The sequence below is a fragment of the Archocentrus centrarchus genome, unplaced genomic scaffold (assembly GCF_007364275.1).
Source record: "Archocentrus centrarchus isolate MPI-CPG fArcCen1 unplaced genomic scaffold, fArcCen1 scaffold_41_ctg1, whole genome shotgun sequence".
Taxonomy (NCBI): Eukaryota; Metazoa; Chordata; class Actinopteri; order Cichliformes; family Cichlidae; genus Archocentrus; species Archocentrus centrarchus.
Window position 1 is genome coordinate 1,120,713 of NW_022060267.1, and position 18,702 is coordinate 1,139,414.

Here is an 18,702-nt window from a genome sequence, read left to right on the forward strand (position 1 = left end):
TCATTAATGAGCATAGGACTGTGTATATAACTTTCAATTTGTGATCTGTTTTTTTTTGTTCATATATTTCTTGATTGATTTAATTTCCTAAAACCATGGCAGACAAAACGTTTAATGGGTTTTCTCCTACTGGTAGAGGGAGGGGCTTATTTACATTTGTGAGTGACACCCCAGGGCTTATCCCTGAAAAATTGTTTGGGTTAGATGATGTTAATCACAATCCTGAGCACAACCCACCCTGCTCTACACCTGCAAATACCCATGAGAACAGCACAGGGCAGTTACGGGAACTTATTGGCGAATTAGGAAGCCAAATTGGTGAGTCCATAGCTGGCCGCCTTTTGGCCTCCCAACCATTTCTCACTGCACAACTCTCTCTTGCTAACCCAACTGCAGCTGAGACATTAAACACAGTTGCTGACCTGTCCAAGGTGAGTTTGATAGTCAGACCTGACATCAAAGATCCACCCATGTACCGTGGTGATGGAGCAGACAAGTACTCCATTCAGGAGTGGATTGACGTTATGGACGTGTATTTGAACAAAAGAGGGCTGTCGATTACTGATCAAGTGGAGGAAATCCTGAGTCATCTGCTTGGCAGAGCAAAAAATATTGTCAGAGTGGGACTTAAGAGTAGCTCTTCAGCCAACACTGCTGTAACCCCAGAGACAATTTACCGCATCTTGAGACGCTACTTTAGTGAGACACCTAGCTCTTGCTTACCATTGGCCGATTTCTATGCCACACAGCCAGTAGTTGGGGAAACATCAGTAGACTACTGGGTCAGACTAAACACAGCTGCTGAAGTAGCTGACAGACATTTAAAGCGCCAAGGTGGTAAAATGGACAATATGGACTCAGAGATTGCCATGATGTTCATTAGGAACTGTTCAGATCCCAACCTTAGCTGTGTTTTTAAATGTAAACCCATCAGCAAATGGTCACTAGCTGATGTGCAGGAAGTTATTGATGAGCACCAGAGGGAGCACCAAGCTAAAAAGTCAGCTGCCAACATGACCAAAGCACATCCCCTCCGTGTTGCCACTGCTGCAGCAGTTAGCAAACCCCAACAGTGTGACGCAGAGTACACAAATGTTAACACAGCCAAGCTAACTAATCCTGCTAAGCCAGGTGAGGCAGCAGCTGCTGAATCTAATGCACTGGAGAGAGTGCATTAGAGCGTACAAACCAGCCTACATTTGCTACCAGTAGACCACAACCCTCATCATTCAGTCGTCAGTCACCGTGCCGAGTCTGTGGACATAGTTCACACTCAACACGAACACACTGTATGAGAGAGAAAAGATGTTTGGACTGTTTGGAGATTGGGCACCAACGAAAGGACTGTCCTAAGCCTCCCACTACTCAGTCAGACAGCACTCCACTGCGTCAGGGAAACTAATGTACTCACACGGGGGAGGGGGCCGTGTGAGTGATAGAGACGAAACCCTCAAAGCCGATGATGATGCACAGTCTGTATACACAGAATACATTAAATCCTCTCCACCTAATGTTGTTGTACTGTTCCAGAACATTGCTAGGCTTGATAAAGCTGACAGCCTATTCTATACTAATGCACAAGTGGAGGATCAGGTCTCGTTAGCTTTACTTGATTCTGGCTCAATGGCATGTACAATCAGTGAAGAAGCTGAGCAGATGTTAACCAACATGCACTCGGTACCTATGCCCCATGATACTTGTCCTGACATTGTACTTGTTGGCTGTGGGGGAGTCAAAGTTAGGCCCAAGTGTATCTATGACTTGAAAATGGAAGTCTATGGTCACACATTCAGGGTCCCTGCTTTAGTAGTTCCTGGACAAAGAGACCAGATGATCCTAGGGACTAACGTCATCAAACACCTCCTTAAACAGTTCAAACAGTCCACACAGTTTTGGCAAGTTCTGAGTAAACCTGAGTCGACTGACGCACCTGAGATAGTGCAATTTCTCAATATGTTGTCCGACATTAACAGGTGGAGGGGTGACAGCATCCCGGATGTCATTGGGGTGGCTAAGTTGACCCAGGCTGTGACCCTCTTGCCAGAACAGGAGCAATTGGTGTGGTGCAAGTTGCCTGCAGCCTCAGCTCTTTCAGAAGGCAGTGCTGTCCTAGTTGAGCCAGCAAAGGTCCTTGCCCACAAAAAGGACGTAATTGTTTGCAGATCTGTGGCAAACATGAATGGTGATAGGTGGATCCCAGTTAGAGTGCTAAACACTTCCAACAAACCTGTCACCTTACGGCGCAACACAAAAATTGCGGAAGTGTCAGCTTGCATTGCTGTTGAGGACCTGGACGAGGTCCCTGAGTTAGGAGTAATTGACTCGGTTGAAATAACCAACCAGACGATGTGCAGCAAACCAGCCAACCAGTCTCAAAATCCTCTCGAGCCCAATCACAAAGACACTTTAACCAAGCTTGGACTTGAAAGTCTAGACATTGATGCTTGCGAAGTATCGCATTATTGGAAGGGCCAGCTTCTGCAGCTTATCCAAAAGTACGAGGATGTCTTTTCAAGGACGAAGCTCGACTGCGGGTCAGCGAAAGATTTTGTTCATCGGATCCATCTGTCTGACACGCGGCCCTTCAGACTCCCATACCGCCGCGTTCCACCAGGCCAGTACCACAAACTCAGACAAGTACTTTCAGAAATGGAAGAACTTTAGATCATCCGCAAGTCAAATAGTGAGTGGGCGTCACCACTAGTTCTGGTGTGGAAAAAGAATGGAGACTTGAGAATCTGCGTGGATTACCGCTGGTTAAATGCTCGCACAATCAAAGATGCTCATCCGCTGCCACACCAAGCAGATTGCCTCGCAGCTCTGGGAAAAAGTGCCATATTCAGCGCAATGGATCTCACTTCTGGCTTTTACAATGTTGCTGTGGCAGAAGAGGACAAGAGGTTGACAGCCTTTACAACACCTATGGGACTCTATGAGTTCAATCGACTTCCGCAGGGGCTGTGTAATAGCCCAGCCAGTTTCATGCGACTCATGATGAGCATATTCGGCGACCAGAACTTCTTAACTCTCCTCTGCTACTTGGATGACGTTCTGGTCTATGCACCTGATGAGGCTGAAGCTCTGAAAAGACTAGAAATGGTTTTCAGCAGGCTGAGAGTCCATGGATTGAAATTATCCCCTAAAAAATGTCAGCTACTCAGGAGGAGCGTAAAGTTTCTAGGACATGTTGTGGACAGTAGCGGAGTTTCAACTGACCCTGACAAGATCAAAGCCATTGCATCAATGACTGAGACAGATCTTATGATGGAGGATGCCATGACTCCTTCTCAAAAGAAAATCAAGTCATTCTTAGGCATGGTCATGTACTATCAGCAGTTCATCCAAGATTGCTCCAGAATAGCCAAACCCCTCTTTGCACTCACAGCTGCCCCTAAGGGGAGAAAGGGTAATATCCGTGGCGTTGCCGCATTCAAAAAATTACATCCAAGTGACTGGAAACAAGAGCACCGTGACTCATTCAAACAGCTGAAACTTGCCCTTTTGGAGTCTGTTGTCCTGGCGCACCCAGACTTCAGTCGCCCGTTTGTCCTCTCAACAGATGCCTCGACAGATGGACTCGGTGCTGTGTTATCCCAGGTCCAGGAAGGTGAAACCAAAGCACGCCCAGTCGCCTTTGCCAGTAAGGCACTCACTCGTGCTCAGAGCAAATATCCAGCCCATCGTTTAGAGTTTTTGGCACTTAAATGGTCAGTTTGTGACAAGTTCAGCCATTGGCTAAAGGGACACGCATTCACTGTATGGACGGATAACAATCCCCTGACCTACATCCTCACGAAACCCAAACTCGACGCATGTGAGCAAAGGTGGGTGGCAAAGTTGTCCCCATACAATTTTGACATTAAATACATAGCTGGCAGTAAGAATGTAGTTGCTGACGCCCTCAGCCGACAGCCATTCATCAAGAGCCGTGTCTCCCAAAGGCTGGTAACAGAGCCCTATGAAAGCTTGCTAAAAGAATCACAACAACTAAGGGAAGATACAGTCCAAGAAGTCTTTAGAGTCAGTGCCAATCATCAGACAGTTGAACAGCTCCAAGCCGCACAGGGCTTAGAACACCAGTCATTCAGTGGTGAGGAAGTGTCTGCAGTTCTATCAGGACATCTCGAGTGGGAGTATAGCTCCGAACAGAGAGTAATGGCATGGTTGGCTCATGACCTGGAGGGGCTGGTACAGGCTGGCCAAGTCACCCTACCTGCGTTTTCCATCCAAGAGCTTCAGGAGGCACAGCAAAATGACGCCACAATATCTCAAGCCATTCCATTTATCACACGTGGTAGGCGACCATCAAGGAGGGAGAAATCCAACTTGCCCCCAAGAGTCTTGAAACTCCTGAAGCAGTGGGAGAAATTGAAAATGCTCGATGGCATCCTGTACAGGGTGTATAGAGACCTTACCACTGGCAAGAAACGATACCAGTATGTAACACCCCTGTCCCTTGTTGGTCAAGTACTCCGTGGAGTACATGATGATGCTGGGCATCAAGGTCAGAGCCGGACACTACATCTCGCACGACAGCGATTTTTCTGGCTCAATATGGAGCACAGTGTCCGTGAATATGTCAAATGCTGCAAACGCTGTGTTGTGAGTAAAACCCCCGAGCCAGAGGGTAGGGCTCCCCTTGAGAGTATTAAGACCACAAGTCCCCTGGAGCTAGTGTGTCTTGACTTCTGGTCCGCAGAAGACTCTAAGGGTCGAAGCATAGATGTACTAGTAGTGACTGATCATTTCACCAAAATGGCCCATGCTTTCCAGTGCCCAGATCAATCAGCTAAACAAGTAGCCCGCCAGTTGTGGGACAGGTATTTTTGTGTCTATGGCTTCCCACAAAGAATTCATGCAGACCAAGGCGCAAACTTTGAGAGTGAGTTGCTTCAACAATTACTGCAAGTGTCAGGTGTAAAAAAGTCAAGGACTACGCCCTACCACCCCATGGGCAACGGCCAAACTGAAAGGTTTAACAGAACCTTAGGAAACATGATCAGAGCCTTACCACCCCGTGATAAGAGTAAGTGGGCCCAAATGCTACAGACACTGACCTTTGCTTACAACTGCACGGTCCATGAATCAACCGGCTATGCACCCTTCTACCTGATGTTCGGTAGAATTCCTAGGCTTCCGGTAGATGTCTTGTTTCACAATGTAGAGAGAGATAATGAAATCACTGACTACAATGATTATGTCAGAAAGGTGAGGGATAACCTCAAGGAGGTCCTTGCTGCTGCTCAGGCCAATGCCAACGCCAGCCAACAGCGTCAGGCCCGCTTGTACAATTTGAAGACCAAAGGCACGGATATTGATGAAGGCGACCAGGTTCTCTTGGCAAATAAGGGCGAACGTGGACGCAGGAAACTTGCAGATAAATGGTGCTCCACCATCTACATGGTTGTATCCAAAGACCCTAAATGTCATACTTACCGCATCAGAAACACGACCAATGGACAGGAGAGAGTCGTCCACCGAAACCTGCTCCTGCCAGCGAACTTCCTGCCGCTCGAGTTGGATCGAGAACAAGGGTCTGTGTCCTCTTTTGATACCAGCCCTGATCCGAGTAGTGTACCCGGTGTTGAGCAGGACCTTTCTGTTGCAGATCCAGAACATGATGGGGTGGATCGTACAGCTGAGTGGGTAGCTAGTACAGTGTCTTCAGGAGAACCCATTTCCCATCCACCGTCCTGTCAGGTGACCTGTGACCCAGCCATTGAATCCCATTCTGATTCTGACCTTGAAGCTTCTAATGAGGTTGAGGGCTGTGAAGAGGGTCACAGAGTAGGAATAGGCAGTGTTGGGAGTCTCGTGAAGAACGACAGAGACACTGTCAAAGGCCAAACCCCAAGTCTCAGTCGTTTTCATGACCAGCCCATTATTGATGATGTGGCAGCAGCCACGGGGCCTGATAAGCTGCCACCTCATGCAGCAAGTGTTGTCAGGACTAGGGCAGGGAGGATAGTGAGACCAGTCAACAGACTGATACATAACATGACACAAAAGAATAGGCAGCTACGCTGTATGGTAACTGATCTCACCAGGAGTTTACTTTTGTAGATAAGAGATTTTAGTCCCTGTGACTGTTTGAGTTTTGACGACTCACTGTAAATTCTGTATGTTGCCAATCGGCACGAGGTTATTGGAGGGAAACAGCCACTGACTTACCTGTGTGAGGTTGTGTTTACGGCACTATCTTGTTGCAAGCAAACATTGTCGAGTCTGGCCAACTTTACAGTGTTGCTTTTCCTTTTGTAGAGGAAAACAGTGATGTTGCAATCAATTGAAGGTCATTGTTTGTGGTTAGTGGTTATAATGTTTCTCTAGGTCCAATTTTGATGTGCATTGGTACAGTTTTCAGAAGTTCAGGGGGAAGCATGTAGCAAGTTAATTTAGATGAACGTTCTCAAAACTCCACAGTGAAAGTCAGTTCATGTTTATATATATATATATGTTTTTTTTAAGTAAATATATTTCTTTGTATCAAGCCGTTAATGTTGTCTTGGCTTTTTACTATGGTTCCTTATTGTGGTTCCTTATCGCCACCTGTTGCTTGGGGACATTAAATGGCGTGACACACCCCAGCTACATGTGTCACAGCTGCCCTGTCTCTCGCTCAGAGGAGACAAGCAGCTTGTGATGGTAAGATGTGTTCCTCCACTCACTGCTGGTAAACTAAGCTAGCAGCTGAAAAGACTGTGTTAATAGACTTTGAAAATATGTAATTACTGCAATAAGCATTATAAAGATGATGTTAATAGGGTTGTATCTGTTTCCAGCCTGTGAAATAATAGATTTTAAATCATCTGTGTTTCTTTCATCCACGTCTTACAGAGAGTGTAGCCTGGCTGTGTACACCAAACTAATGCCCCTTGTTCCCCATTTTAAAGGTGCGTTTTGATTATCTGTTTTATTCATTTTATTTTTGTAACATATTTGGTCACTCAGTAATTTTATGTTGTCAATTCTCTTTGAGTGTATATATTTTTATTGGACTACCCATGTTTTGGTTTTCTATGTACACTGTTGGCTGCTGCGTTTCTCGCTCAAGAGGAGACAAGCAGCTTGTGATGAGAGTGTAGCCTGGCTGTGTACACCAAACTAATGCCCCTCATTCCCCACTTTAAAGGGGGGATTCAAATAAAAGCTGTGGTGACCAGAGCAAGTGTCCTCGTCTCATTAGCGACCGATTCAGAGCTGCTACACCTACACCAACTTCACAGCACGCTGATTATATGGGTGGTGCGAGTAATGCATGCTGGCTATTTATCAAGGAGCTGCACAAAGAGCTCGTCATGCCACATATGAAGAGGAGCATGGAGGGCACTCCCAAACTCCAGAAGCATATTACTGAGGCAATGGGAAGGTGTGGGTTAAAAAACCAAACAGCCACCACCCAGCTAAAAGAGGACATCAGGAGGGCCAAAGGAAGAGGAAGAGGTGCTCCATCTGCCCAGTTTCAAAGACAGAAAAGCCAGCAGCTGCTGTTCCCAGGGCCCCAGGCCTGTGTGCAAGGAGCACAAACACTTAGTGATCATTTGTGAGGCATGCAAAAATTGAGATGGCAGCTTGTGTTCTAGTGATGTGTTCAATTGTGTTTTATTTTGTTTGGCCACATGTCACCAGTTTACAGCTGTTAAACCACAGATAAAGTTCAGTTCAACAGCTGTTATCTGTTATCAGGATTTATGTGTCTGTGTGATAAAATGACAAACGTGCTGCAAATATTAAATAAATAACTGTTTGGCTCCATTCACTGCTAAAGTCATTACTTGAAATGAATTTTTATTATATTATTAAGACATTTAATTTTAAATCACACTTGAATGACCCATGTGTAGTAATATAAAAAGTATTTTTGTTCATAAAGTAGGAAATAAAAATAATTAGTTAATGATCTGTGGTCATTAAAAACAAGATATTTAAAGAATACTTGAATATTCAATCATAAAATAAACTGATTTCAACAGACAGAGCAAAGAAAAACTCAGTCAGCATGAAATAACCTGGAAAATGAATGCAGGTCATTTTTGACCCATGTTGTGCGTTAGAAGGGGTGTGCATATGTTGTGCGAGGGTTAAAAGCCTCCCATAGTGCAGCAGGTGCAATTTCCAAATGATCATTGGTTTCAAAATAAAGGCAGATTTGAGTTTTCAAGTATTGATGAAAATCCTTCTCTCCTAGCAACAGAGGGTTATATATATATATATATATATATATATATATATATATATATATATATATATATGATTTAAAAAAAAAAAAAAAAATATATATATATATATATATATATATTAGGGGTGGGACTTTAACGCGTTAATTTTGATTAATTAATTATGGGGAAAATAACAGATTAAAAATTTTAACGCATTTTAATCGCAATTTGCACCGTGGAATGAATGAATGAACGAATGAATGAAAAAATATATATATATATATATATATATATATATATAACTGATTAACTGCTTTAAAACTTTAATATATATTAATCAGTCAAAGTGTGTTGAAGGATGTGTATAATTTAGAGAATATTTAAAGGAGTTCTTTTTCATCAACTTTAAATACTAAAAATATTTTAAGAAGAGTTAATGCAGAATATTAGACTCAGAGGTCAAAGGTCACCTTCCTGATGACTGAAAGCTTCCCAATGAAAGCTGAAAGCTGTGTGTGTGAGTCTGCTGCTCTCCCACAGAGTCCTTCTAAGCTCAGTTCAAAGTGAACTAACCCAAACTGAGCTGCACACAGTAACTGTAACACAGTGAAGGACAGAATCAGCTCTCTGTGATGGAAGGCTTTTACTGTGAAGGCTCTGCAGGAAGTGCTGAGTTTGTATTGATAGCAAACTGCAGGCAGATCACTCAGTGATTAATCAGACAGGAAAAGCAGTTCATTAGTGCTGCTGAGATCAAAGGAAACATCACTTTGGTTCCAGCCTGAATGCTGGATTCAAACAGGAAGTAGCTCCACTTTTCCTGTTCTCTGTGACCATCAGAGCTTCTGCACAGTGTCCTCACATCTGGATCTTTGTCAGCAACAGTCAGCAAATGATTTTAGTCATAAAGAAATGTGTTCACAGAGAGAGGAAGAAGAGCGGGGTCTGTGTGGAGGAGCGGCCGTCCTGCTGTGCTTCCTGTCAGGACGTCCTGAAGGATCCGGTCTCTACCAGCTGTGGACACTGGTTCTGCAGACAGTGCATCTCCTCATACTGGGACCAGTCTGCTTCATCAGGAGACTCCTCCTGTCCCCAGTGTGGAAAAAGATCCAGAACCAGAGCTGGACTGCAGACAGCCAGTCAGAGCAGCTGTGGACAAAGTAAGACTGAACATCTGTCTGCTGATGGACTCATTTCTGAAAACTGGACTTCTTGTTGTGTTGTTGACACATTTCAGAGTTTTCTTTCTCTTTAGTCTCAGTGTTTTTCTGTCTTTCAGCAGATGCTGGTCTGCAGGAGGTTTTAGAGGAACATAAGATCAGTCTGAGGGTGAGATGTGAACGTGTGACTGAAGGAAGTGATGAAACAGGAAGTGGAACCCTCCTGAACAGGATCTACACTGAGCTCTACATCACAGAGGGACAGAGTGAAGAGGTTCATACCCAACATGAGGTGAGGCAGCTGGAGACAGCTTCCAAGAAGACCGTCCATGACAGACCAATCAGGTGCCACGACATCTTTAAAGCCTTCCCTGACCAACAGAGACCCATCAGAGTGGTTCTGACCAACGGCGTCGCTGGTGTTGGAAAAACCTTCTCGGTGCAGAAGTTCAGTCTGGACTGGGCAGAGGGCTTGGAGAACCAACATGTCAGTGTGGTGATGCTGCTTTCATTCAGGGAGCTGAACCTGATCAGAGATCAGCAGTACAGTCTTCTGGAGCTGCTCCATGTTTTCCATCCAACGTTACAGAAGGTCCCAGCAGAGAAGCTCGCTGTCTGGAAGCTTCTGTTCATCTTTGACGGCCTGGATGAAAGCAGACTTTCATTGGATTTCACCAACAGGAAGCTCGTGTCTGATGTCACACAGAAGTCATCAGTCAGAGAGCTGCTGACAAACCTCATCGAGGGGAAGCTGCTTCCCTCGGCTCTCGGCTGGATAACTTCCCGACCTGCAGCAGCCAATCAGATCCCTCCTAGATTTGTGGACAGGCTGACAGAAGTACGAGGCTTCACTGACGCCCAGAAGGAGGAGTACTTCAGGAGGAGATTCAGTGATGAAGAGCTGTCCAGCAGAATCATCTCCCACATGAAGACATCCAGGAGCCTCCACATCATGTGCAGCATCCCAGTCTTCTGCTGGATCACTGCTACAGTTCTGGAGCACATGCTGACCACAGAGCAGAGAGGAGAGCTGCCCAAGACCCTGACTGACATGTACTCACACTTCCTGCTGGTTCAGACAAAGAGGAAGAAGAACAAGTACCATGAGGGACATGAGACGAGTCCACGGGAGCTGACGGAGGCTGACAGGGAAGTTCTTCTGAAGCTGGGGAGGCTGGCGTTTGAACATCTGGAGAAAGGAGACATCATGTTCTACCAAGAAGACCTGGAGCAGTGTGGTCTGGATGTGACAGAGGCCTCGGTGTACTCAGGAGTTTGTACAGAGATCTTCAAGAGAGAGTGTGTGATCTTCCAGAAACCAGTCTACTGCTTTGTTCATCTGAGCATTCAGGAGTTTCTGGCTGCAGTCTACATGTTCCACTGTTTCACCAACAGGGAGACGGAGGAGCTGGAGAAGTTCCTGATGAATGATGATCATTATCATTTTAATGATTATGGGAACATCTCATCTCTGGATGTTTTCCTTCAGAGAGTCATGGAGAAATCCCTTGAGAGTGAAAATGGCCACCTGGACCTGTTTGTTCGCTTCCTTCATGGCCTCTCTCTGGAGTCCAACCAGAGACTAATAGGAGGTCTGCTGGGTCAGACAGAGAACAGTCCAGGAACCACCCAGAGAGTCATCAACAGCCTCAACGAGATGAACAGTGATGAAATCTCTCCTGACAGAAGCATCAACATCTTCCACTGTCTGATGGAGATGAACGACCTCTCAGTACATCAGGAGATCCAGGAGTTCCTGAAGTCAGAGAACAGATCAGAGAAGAAACTCTCTGAGATCCAGTGCTCAGCTCTGGCCTTCATACTGCAGCTGTCAGAGGAGGTTCTGGATGAGTTGGACCTGAACAAGTACAACACATCAGATCAGGGACGACAGAGACTGATTCCAGCTGTGAGGAACTGCAGAAAGGCTGAGTGAGTCCAGATGTGCTCATTAAGATCATTAATCAGAGTAGATTAGTACTTCAGTTCTTCACAGATTCACAGGAATAAATGACCCTCATTAGTTTGAGTTTCTCACTGAAAACATCATTTTATTAAAGTCATTTTGTGTGTGTGTGTGTCTGTGTGTGTGTGACCTTTGCCCTGCTGTAGCCAGCCTTCCTCAGGATTAGCATTAGATTAGACAGGCAGGAGAAAGTCTCTGAGCATCCTAAAGATGTTGCTGCATCCTTGGATAAAGTGCCACATCCTGCTGAGTGAGGGCTTCCCTTCATATTAAAACAACCAGGGATCTGTGTGGAAATGTGAGGTTTGGCACTGAGAGGAAGTGGTGAGCATCAAGTCTGTGATGGTGTAACTGGGACCGGCACAGTTCTGTTTCTGTGGACCTCGATGGTTCCTCATATGCTCACTGCTGACTTTAGATTCCAGTGTTTGTGTGGCAGCAGTTCAGGTGTGTTACAGATGTGAGGCTGGAAAGGTGTTTAGTAGCTGCTCCACCATCTTCCACTCTTTAAGCAGACAGCTCAGTGAGTCCCACTGAGCTTGCAGTTTGGCGTTTAATGCTGTTACCTGAATGATCAGGTGTGGTGTTACGTTCCAGAGCTCAGAGCACCTTTTCCTCCTCACAGAGCTCTTCTCTCTCAGCCTGCAGGCTGACTTGTGCTTCCTGAGTTCCTAAAGTAGCTCTCAGACCCTCTCCTGTGGAAGCAGTATGACAGGAATGAGCTGCAGCTCCCAGTTTGGGCTTTAATGCTGTTACCTGAATGTTCAGAGCACCAACAAATATTTAGCACTCAGACAGTCTGAACCTGCCTCAGCTAGGGCTGCAAATCAAACCTCATTTCATTGGAACATTTGAGCTTCCAGCAGCTCTGGAAGCTCGTTAGTCCGGATCAAACCATCATTGAGCTGCGTTCACTTTTTAATGACGCTCTCGTTTCCTCCTGTTATCAATCCAGAGCAGCTCTTTCCTTCAGAGCAGCAGCTTTGGTTCCTCCATTAAACTCTCCACCTGCTGGGCAGTTGGAGGTCCAGCTCACATGGAATTTTCCACTTGAATCATATTTAAAGTTCACAGAAATGTGACTCTGATTTCTGCACATGGACAACATGGCAAATCCCTGAGTTGGGATAGAGAGCGTGTCCTGTTGGAAGCTTTGGAATATGGATGCTGTGGATGTCCTGCTGCTGCTCTGAACCATTGGTTTTGACCTAAAGGTCAAACAGGGTCATGATGCTTGTTTCTGTTTGTTCCCCTGAAATCAGATCTTCTCTCAGCAGCTCTGAGTCCTTCATCATTGTTGTCCAGTGATGAGTTTGATTCCTGCTCAGCAGCTTTTTCCTGCATGTGGGCGTGAACAGGCGTACCTGACAGCAGCAGGTAGCAAAGAGAGATCATCTTTCCCAGCTGGAACTCTTCACTGAGCTGACCTGGAGTCAGACTCAAAGCAGGAAACAGTCCAAATGTTGGTGCTGACTCTGGATCAGCTGTGACTGACAGACTGTGGACATTATGGAGCCTAAATGTGAGGCCATTTTCCTCCTTCATCTGCAGATCTGCAGCCAAACAAAGCTTCTCATTAAAAGTGTGCAGGTCTGAGAGAGCTGCAGACAATCATTGTGTCAAACACAGTAAGCTGAGAGGAGCTGAAGCACAGATGTGCAGAGCAGATGTTCATCACATTATGACCTCACTCTGTTTTGTCTTCATATACATTCAGTCTGTGTTTATAATGCACATTTCTGCTTTTACAATAACACACTTCATATTTTCTCTAATCACAGACTGACTGGTTGTCAACTCTCAGAGACTAACTGTGAAGTTGTGGCCTCAGCTCTGAAGTCCAACCAAGAAGTTTGAGTGCTTTCAGAAATGTTGTCTTTCCAAACAACACTTTTTCCTTTTGGCTCCAAATAGAAGTGACAGACTTGAGCAGTTCATTTAAAGCAGGGGTCCCCAAACTTTTTCCTGCAAGGGCCAAATAACTTTTCCCTTCTCTGATGGGGGGCCGGGTCAGTTTGAAATAGAAAAAGTGTGACAATTGCAGGGGTACCTCAACATAAACATTTATTGTTTTCAGAAAACGACACATAACCAAACATTAATAACCCTTTCCGGGATCTTCACAGAAAAAAAAAGTCAGGAAATAAATAATAACACTATTAACAAACTAAATAACACTATTTACAAAATAAATAACACTATTTATGAAATAATAACCAAATAACCCTCTCTGGGTTCTTCACAGAAATAAAAAGTCTGTGGAACATTAATTTTATGTTGTGCCGTGCACATCTTAACAGGTAAAGTTGTCAGAGCAGAATCTCTTTCTTAAATGACTCATATGAGCAGTCTTTCAAAGTTCTTGTGTTCCTTCCTTATAAGGAAGGTTTCAGAAGGCTTGTAGATACCGCTGTTTGCAGCTTTCTCTCTCATCAACTTCCCTGTGAAAACCACAAAGCAAGCAGGCTGAGAAACCAAACTCAGTGATACAGCACCTACACAGCACATTACATTTTACTACCAGTATGGTTGTGGGGATGGATTTTATCCCAGTAGATTTTATTATGATCATATTTGTTTATACTCAGAATGACTCATTCAAGTCCGAAAAGTGAGCTTACCTATGTATGTTCATCAGTGTGAACTGTGGGCCTGCAATCTGGCTGGTGAGAAGTTGAATGTCAGGTTCCATTCTAGTCACAGCTAGTCTCAAACACTGATGCAGATGTTCATCTGTCAATCTTGATCTCATCGGAGTTTTCAGGAGTGTCATGTGTGAAAAGGTTTGCTCACAGATATACGTGCTGCCAAAAAGTGTGGACATCTTCATTGCGTGTTTTTTTATGTTAGGGTACGTGTCATTTGGGAGGGCGGCATAGAAGTCAATAAGACTGTTGGGCTTGAACGCGTCTTTCAGAACATCACAGTTCTGTAACTCGGCCAACTCAAACTGATAAGAAGGCTGGGCTTCATCGATGTCGGCAACAAAGGGGTTCTGGAAAAGACGGATTTCTTTTGCATTAACATGTAGTTCACGGAATCGCACACCGAACTCCGCCTTCAGCATTTCCAGTGCTTCCACACACTTTTCAGTTGGGAACGGGACCGCTGGGTTCTCTGCAGAGAGGTTTTGGGTAGCAGGGAGATGGATGAAGTTGTGCTTTTTCACTTGTTCCAAAAGCAGCGCTAGTTTCACCTCAAATGCTTTTATGTGGGAATACATGTCGCAAATGAGTTTCCCCTGGCCTTGTAGCTGCAAGTTAAGGCTGTTCAGCATTTCTGTCACATCTGTTAAAAATGCCAGGTGCCATTTCCACTCTGGGTCCATCAGCTCTGGGACCGTTTTGTCTTTTGAATGAAGAAATGCGTTAATTTCGGGTAGCAGCTCGTAAAAACGCCTCAAAACTCTGCCCCGGCTCAACCATCGGACCTCTGTGTAATACAGCATGTCGCTGTGCGCAGACTCCAGCTCAGACAGGAATTGTTGGAACTCCCTGTGTTTAAGTCCCTTTGCTCTGATGAAGTTTATGCATGACACCACAACCTTCATGACAGAATCCCACTTCAACACTTTGCAGCACAGTGCTTGCTGGTGAATTAAGCAGTGGACTTGTAGCGGGGCGGTGAGACCCCGCTCTTCCATCTCCCGCTTGACGCGTCCTGTTAGACCCCGAGACGCGCCCACCATACTAGGAGCCCCGTCAGTCGTGATGCTGGCAAGCTTTGACCAGTCCAGGTCCAACTCCTCCATGGTTTGGCATACTTTGCCGAAAATATCCTCCCCCGTTGTAGTCCCTTTGAGACTTTGGAGGGCTGCCAGCTCCTCGCACATCTCAAAGTTTGCGTTAACTCCACGAATGAAAATTACCAGCTGCGCTGTGTCCTGCACATCTGTGCTCTCATCCAATGCTAATGAAAAAAAGTCAAATTCTTTTGTCTTCTGCTGCAGCTGTGCATACACATTACCCCCGATTTCTTCGATGCGTCTGGTGATTGTACTCGCTGACAGACTCACTGCATTGAAGACATCTTTCTTCTCGGGACACACCTCCTCCGCGACAGCATTCAAACATTTCTTAACAAACTCTCCATCCGTGAAAGGTTTACCGCTGCTTGCTATCATTTGAGCAACCCGAAAGCTGGCCCGAACGGATGACTGGTTCAGCTGAGCTTGGCGTACAAATGTATTCTGCTGAGCTAACAGTCCACTTTTTAACTTTGACAGTTTGTCTGCCCGCATTTGTATGGAAGCTCGTTTCCGCCACTAAAAAAAAAAAAATCGCCATCCATAACTCAAAATTTTGAGTTATTAACTCAAAATTTTGAGTTAATAACTCGAAATTTCAAGAAAATAACTCAAAATTTCGAGTTAATAACTCGAAATTTTGAGTTAATAACTCGAAATTTCAAGAAAATAACTCAAAATTTCGAGTTAATAACTCGAAATTTTGAGTTAATAACTCGAAATTTCGAGTTAGCAAAGCCAATCAAGATGCGTGGTGATGGTACGTCATTTCCTTGTTACGGAAATAAAACCCGGAAGACACCAGTTATCAATGCTACAGCTAAGCTACCAGTACAGATCCGATCATGAATGAGCAAATTGCTAAGTACTTTCAGCGAGGATTTACAAACGATGAAATCCTTGCGTTATTAGCTGAATCACATGGCATCATTATCAGCAAACGCACCCTCGAAAGGATCTTACACAAGAACAGACTTTGGCGCAGAAAGAACAAAACTGAGGTGGAAGAGGTGGCGGCTTTTATACAAGCGCAACTGGAAAACTCAGGTCAGTCACATGGATATCGCTGGATGCACCAGAAGTGTTGGATGAATGGAATTGTGACTGACAGAGAAACAGTTCGTCTTCTGCTCCGTTTACTCGACGGTGAAGGTGTGGATTTAAGGTCCCGTAGACGACTGCGGAGGCGAGTGTATCATAGCAGAGGCCCCAACTATGTGTGGCACATCGACGGATACGATAAGCTTAAGCCATTTGGAATTGCAATAAGTGGATGTATTGACGGCTTCTCAAGGAGCGTTATATGGCTTGAAGCTTACAAGACAAATAATGACCCCAGAGTGATTGCTGGTTACTACATGGATGCCGTGATTCAACATGGTGGATGCCCTGATCGAGTGAGATTAGATTTAGGAACAGAAAACGTCCATGTGGCCCAGATGCAAAGGTTTTTACATTTTTCAGACAGTGATTCAGAAACTGATCATGTCACTTTTGGAGCAAGTACAGGAAATCAGCGTGTTGAAAGATGGTGGCTAATCTTACGAAGTCAGTGTGTCCAGTACTGGATCGACCTGTTTGACAAACTAAGAGAGGATGGACACTTCTCAGACTCGTTCTTGGACAAATCATTGGTCCAGTTCTGCTTTCTTCACATTATACAGGTGAGTTTACCTACTGATATCTGTTGTAACTGACTGTTTTAGCAGCATACATGGCCTTTGGCATATTGCTGAAATACTGTATACATTAAAGTACACATGAAAATTATAGTTTTAAATCTGATCTCTTTTTTTCAGATAAATATATTAAAATGAATATCAAGGTACACATATTACAAATTCATTATGTGGGTTTATATGTGTCTCTGAAATTGATCATTTATAGTGGGCCAAAACTAATAAATAAATAAGAATTCAAATCCCCATATTATACATATACAGTTTTAGCTAAAAATAAATTAAAATGCATACATCATGATCTAAGCCACAACTGTGCCTATGTATATACATTAACATGTTGTGCATTGTACTGTGTATAACTGTGCATGTGACAAATAAACACTATCTTAATCTTAATCTTAAAAATAGTGAAATTAGAACAAAGTTTGCATTACAAAGGTACAATAATGGTGTCACGTAATCTAACATAATTTATGCAGAAGTTAGTTGTTTTTTGTACATGTTTAAATTAAAAATGTTACTTGTGTGTATTTTTGTCATCAAGGAGGAATTAAACGAAGTTGCTTTGGCTTGGAACGACCACAGAATACGCCCAGTCCACAACTCCCGCAGTCCTCATGGTCGACCGTCTTTTATGTATGCCCTCCCAGACATCTATGGAGCGAGAGACTGTCTCCAGCATGTCAATATGGAGAAAGTTGAAGCCTGCCTTGAAGAATGTGTGTTCAAAGACTTTCCATGTGATGAGGATGTCTTTCATCTCTGTGTAGAACTGATGGCTGAACATGCTCTGGGCTTCACAAATGATGTTTGATACAGTGGATCTGTATGTACAACTAAGGCAGCTCATGCTTGCTCAGTTGGAGACATTGCCTTAAAGGTTATACCTATTTATGCATTTGACAGAGCTGTTGAAAGCACATGTCCTTTAACCTTTGTGCTTCCTTAGGAACAGTTAGTCCTCTGGCTTAGAAGAATAAAAATTAAAAAAAAAAAAGTAATTCACACTGTATAGTATATAGAGTATAGTGTATAGTGTGAATTACTTTTTTTTTTTTTTTTTTTTGTTATTATTTATATGTGTGTGTATATATGGTTGCAGGTACAAAATAAATTTAACTGTGCATTGTAGTGTTTATAAATGTGCATGTGACAAATAAACACTATCTTAATCTTAATCTAGTCTTTTTTTTTGTTGTTATTTCTACAGTAATTGTTGTCTGCACAAAGAGAACATCCCAGTTTTTTCATGTACAAAGGCTTAAATCTTACACATGCTGCCTGTCAAACCTGGTATTTGGAGATCATTAAGGTAAAGTGATATGTCTCATGGTGGATTTATGATTTTAGCTTTCTGAAGATATTTTTTTAATCCTTGTTCACTTGTATCTCATTTTTGATGTCTCTTAATTTTATTTTTTTCTGATAATGTTAAATTACTAATTTGGTTGTCTAGATTTTTTTATATAGAAAATCTAGCTTATAGATGAGCTTAACTAAGCAAGGTGATGATTGTCTGTCCAAAAATATATATAAAAATGAACTGAGCTCTGTCATTGTAGTCTCCTTGAATACTTTATTATAATACACAAATCTCAAAAACAGGGACACTTAGCAATTAACATTTAATCCAGAGCAGTAAGTTAAAAAAAAAAAGTGACTACACAAATCAAAAATGTGCAAAACTTGTAAAATATCAAAGAATTTAAGATAAGAACAGGTAAAATGGCAAGATTTTACAAAGATGTCCTAAACTTTCTGAAATAAGAACATAGTGGCCTAAAATTCTATGAACCAAAAACATTAAGGTTTAAAGCTGAAAAAATATTGGGGAAAAAAGTTAATAAGAAAAATCAGTCATGCAGTGCAATGAAAGAAGGGAAAAACAAGACTTTTATCCCTCCTGATACATCAAGAAACAACCCCCAGCTGAGCACTTGTTGATTTCACTTAAGTCCAAAATAAAAATATATCAATTATGCTTTATGGC

At 43.5% G+C, this 18,702-nt stretch overlaps 2 protein-coding genes across 2 annotated transcripts in view; both read left to right on the forward strand.

Moving 5' to 3' along the window:
- LOC115776948 (NLR family CARD domain-containing protein 3-like) overlaps positions 1 to 18,702 on the forward strand; it is a 507,515-nt gene that overhangs the window by 376,547 nt on the left and 112,266 nt on the right. The gene's annotated exons all lie outside the window — the stretch shown is intronic.
- On the forward strand, positions 15,718 to 17,714 carry LOC115776961 (uncharacterized). The gene is made up of 2 exons (XM_030724770.1): positions 15,718 to 16,694; positions 17,257 to 17,714. The coding sequence occupies exons 1-2, from the start codon at positions 15,876 to 15,878 to the stop codon at positions 17,524 to 17,526; spliced, it is 1,089 nt and encodes a 362-aa protein (XP_030580630.1). The 5' UTR covers positions 15,718 to 15,875; the 3' UTR covers positions 17,527 to 17,714.